Consider the following 3634-nt stretch of genomic DNA (forward strand, 5'->3'; position numbering starts at 1 on the left):
TATTCAGCAACAACTCAGTCTGCAAAATTTTAAATGACCTTTGCTGATTTGCAGATTCCTGCCTTTTTTTTTTGCTTCAGCAGTGGTTTTGGTCAGCTTTTGCTTCATCAGATGCCTTTAGAGTGTATTTAAGATTTTCCTATTATGGAAAAATGTAGAACAGCTAAACTGCTCTGTAAAACTATTCTGCAAAATCATTAGGAAAGGAAGAAATGAAGACAGAAAAATGGAGATGAGCAGGAACCAGTTTTAAGCATATGTCTTGGTGAATGAGGCTTAATCACACACTTCGTTTTCCGAACACAGAAAGTCTTTTGGAAATGTATTAATTAAAATTAAGTGCCACAGACAAGCAGCTTTAGAAGGCTGGCAGTCCTCTGCAAATTAGCATAACACTAGCGACAGGCATGGAAATTGGTTTAATAACCCTAAATAGTTACACCCCACTCCTAACACAAATGGCCATGGACAGCTCCAGCCCCTCGGGCTGAGACTGTACCAGTTTACGCAGTTGCTCTGACATTGGGTGGATACTCCAATCCAAAGAGAAATCACTGAATGCACCTCAATTATTATTATTGTTCTTATTATATAATGGCTAGTGAAGCATACAAGGCACTAAAGCATTCAACATCAGAAACCAGAAAACCAAAGTAAACCAACACAAGCAACACCAAACACTCAGCCAGTGAGGGACCGTTTTGTAACTTGTACTAAATACTTGTCAAGAGATTATTAGTTCAGTCACGACTTAAGTTGCCCAAATCCCACACATGAGTCTAGGATCAAGCTGTGGATGTAACAGAAAACCAAGCCAAAAGGATAAGCAAAGTCTTGGAAGTGATTTCCTTCCCTGCCACATTTAACATTAGCATCCTCAGAGCTAAGCTTGATGCTACAACTCCCTTTAAACACCACTTTCGGCACACAGCATCCTCCAGCAAGTGTCTAAACACACAAGCAAAATACCTACCTAAGTCTGAACGTCAGGCATTGACAAGATTTTTGTGTGCTCAGGACTCAAGAAAAACTAGAGTTAAAAAAACAAGTCCCTGCTGAAAAGGAGCTGAATGACCACAACCTTTCTCCAAGTATTCTGATCATTCACCTAACTTCACAATACTGCCGCTCCTCCGTCTCCACTTGACTTCAGCAGGGAGTTTGCTTTGACTGCCAGCTGGTTTTAGAGAGATGTAGGACAGAGAAAGTGGTTATTCATGTATTTTATTTATTATAAATACATATAAATATGTTAAGTGACTTTTTTTTTGCTTTATCATCAACGACTTTGGAAAAATCATCTGAGAAACTTAAACCGAGCTGAGAAGCTTGAGAAACAGGCAAAAAGCAAGCATTAGCATACAATCACAGGTTCCTCTCAGTTCAAGAATGAGCTAATTTCTTTTTCTAGGGAAAAAAAAAAACAACCAAAACCATCTTACTTGGAAGCATCTTTTGTCTAACCAAGAGCACCAAACTTCCCCTCCCATGAACTGACCAAATAGCATTTTCACTGGAATTTGTAGGTGCAGTCCAACCCCAGCTGGCTACAAGAGAGATTCTCCTCACAGTTCTGAAATATGGCATAATTTGCAGCTGGATCTTTCTTCCCCTCCCTCTTTCTAAGCTGTTTTTAACCCAGGTCGATCACACCAAAGAAAACTCACGGAGGCTTCCTTTTCCAGATCTCTCTCTCTCTCCCTCCTCTCTGTTTTTCCTATGATTTAGTTTAAGAACTGCTCGAAAACTTTGCAGATCAGAACAAGCAGAAAAGCAACGTTATGCTGACAGTCTACCAAGAGGCTGGGAAGGAAATAACTCTACAGATGAAGCTGCATGTAAGGGAGTAACTGAAAATTTGAACGAGGGTGATTTTGGAGGGGTCCACATAAACTGCCAAGTATTTCCAAAGGGGGTGGCAGGGAGGAGGGGTACAAACAAAAAGAAAACCCAGACTTAACTGATGGTAGGAAGCCAGGGCTGATGGTGGTGGAAAGAAAAGTGCACAGAAGAACAAAAAATGAAAAAAAAAAAGAGAAAAGAAAACCAAATGAAATAAACCCCAAAAAGCTCGAAGAAGCCAGAAGTCAAGGCTTGTCATTACAGTGTTTGCAGAGGGCAGAGGCGGCTCCTGTGAAGGCAGTGCATTTCTCAGGGCAGCCAGGCAAGGCCGCGCCGCCGAAGGGGTACACGGCCGACTGTCCGAAGGGGTTGAGGGTGGCAGGCAGCGGGGTGCTCAGCGTCTGGCCCTGGTTCAGATAGGCCACCAACCGCCGCATCTCCTCCAGGGCCTGCGCCTGCATGAGGATGTAGTTCTTGGCCAGGAGCAGGGTGGCGATTTTGGAGAGTTTCCTCACCGAGGGACTGTGGGCGTAGGGGATGACGGAGCGGAGCCCGTCCAGGGCGTCGTTCAGGTCGTGCATCCTCCGCCGCTCCCGCGCGTTGATGCTGAGGCGCAGCGAGCGCTGTTCCTTCGGCTTCTTGCCCAGGGCTCCCCCCTTCAGCTTGCCCTCTCGCTCGAAGCCCGAGCCGCTCTTCACCCCGGCCTCGAAGCCGTCCTCCTCGTCGCCGCTCTGCTCGCCGCTACTCTCCGCCGACTTGCCCAGAGCACCGGGGTGAAAATCAGCACCGCCGCCCCCCGGGTAGGTCCCCCGCGAGCCCTCAGCGCCGCCGCGCACGGCTCCGTAAGCGAAAGCCGACGGGCCGTAGCCCGGGGCCAGCGCCAGGTACGCCTCGCTGCCCAGCGACTTCAGCTCGGCCATCGCCTTGGCGGAGGGAAGAAGGTGCGGGGGAAAGCCGCGCTCCGCCGCCACTAAGGAAGACGAGGAGCACGAAAGAGACGGGGAGGAGGCGGCCCCGCCGCTCCACTCCGCGCTGCGCCCGGGCTGGGGGCGGGCAGTGAGGCGGGCACCGGCCCCGCCGCCCCTTATATCGCGGAGAGGAGCCCGCTGGGATTCCCCCACCGCCCAATCAGCGCGGCCGCGGCGGGCGGCGAGCAGCCCCCGAGGCAAAGGGCGGGAAGGGGACCGCGGACAGCGACAATCTCTTCCCTCCGCGACCGACCCTTTCCTTCGTGTCCAGCTCTTCCCTCCGCAACCCTTCCATTCCGCGCCCAGCGCTTTCCTTCATGACCAGCCCTTTCCGGCCGTTCCCACCGTGACCGGCCCCGCGACTCCCCCGCCTGTCGAGGAGACATGCAGCCCTGCAACAGACACCCCTCGGCGAGCATCTGCAGACGGAGGGAAATGCTGACTGAGGAGCGGCAGAAGGAAAACCAAACTGAGAAGGGAACGGAAGCGAATCGCCATTGCCCTTCTAGACCTTGGAAACACTTGCTGGCTGGCTGGGACAAGAGAGCAGAAGGGGAAGTGCCAACACAGACAGCACAGCACCAAGACTATCACAGAATCCCAGCGTGGTGGAGGTTGGAAGGGACCTCTGGGCATCATCCAGTCCAACCACCCTGCTAAACCAGGGTCAGCCACAGTAGGCTGCTCAGGATCACAGTGTCCAGAGAGGTTTGGAATATCTCCAGGGAAGGAGACTCCACAACCTTCCTGGGCAGCCTGTTCTAGGGACTCTGGCACTCTCACAGCAAAGAATTTTCCCCTCCTGATCAGATGGAACTTCTGAG

The 3634-nt window shown here is 50.9% G+C and overlaps 1 protein-coding gene across 1 annotated transcript; it reads right to left on the bottom strand.

The window, feature by feature from the left end:
- Positions 1–1208: 1208 nt before the first annotated feature.
- Positions 1209–2877, bottom strand: BHLHE23 (basic helix-loop-helix family member e23). The gene has a single exon (XM_064167812.1). The coding sequence runs from the start codon at positions 2760–2762 to the stop codon at positions 2088–2090; it is 675 nt and encodes a 224-aa protein (XP_064023882.1). The 5' UTR covers positions 2763–2877; the 3' UTR covers positions 1209–2087.
- Between the last annotated feature and the right edge of the window lie 757 nt (positions 2878–3634).

This window comes from Pogoniulus pusillus, chromosome 29 (assembly GCF_015220805.1).
Source record: "Pogoniulus pusillus isolate bPogPus1 chromosome 29, bPogPus1.pri, whole genome shotgun sequence".
Taxonomy (NCBI): domain Eukaryota; kingdom Metazoa; phylum Chordata; class Aves; order Piciformes; family Lybiidae; genus Pogoniulus; species Pogoniulus pusillus.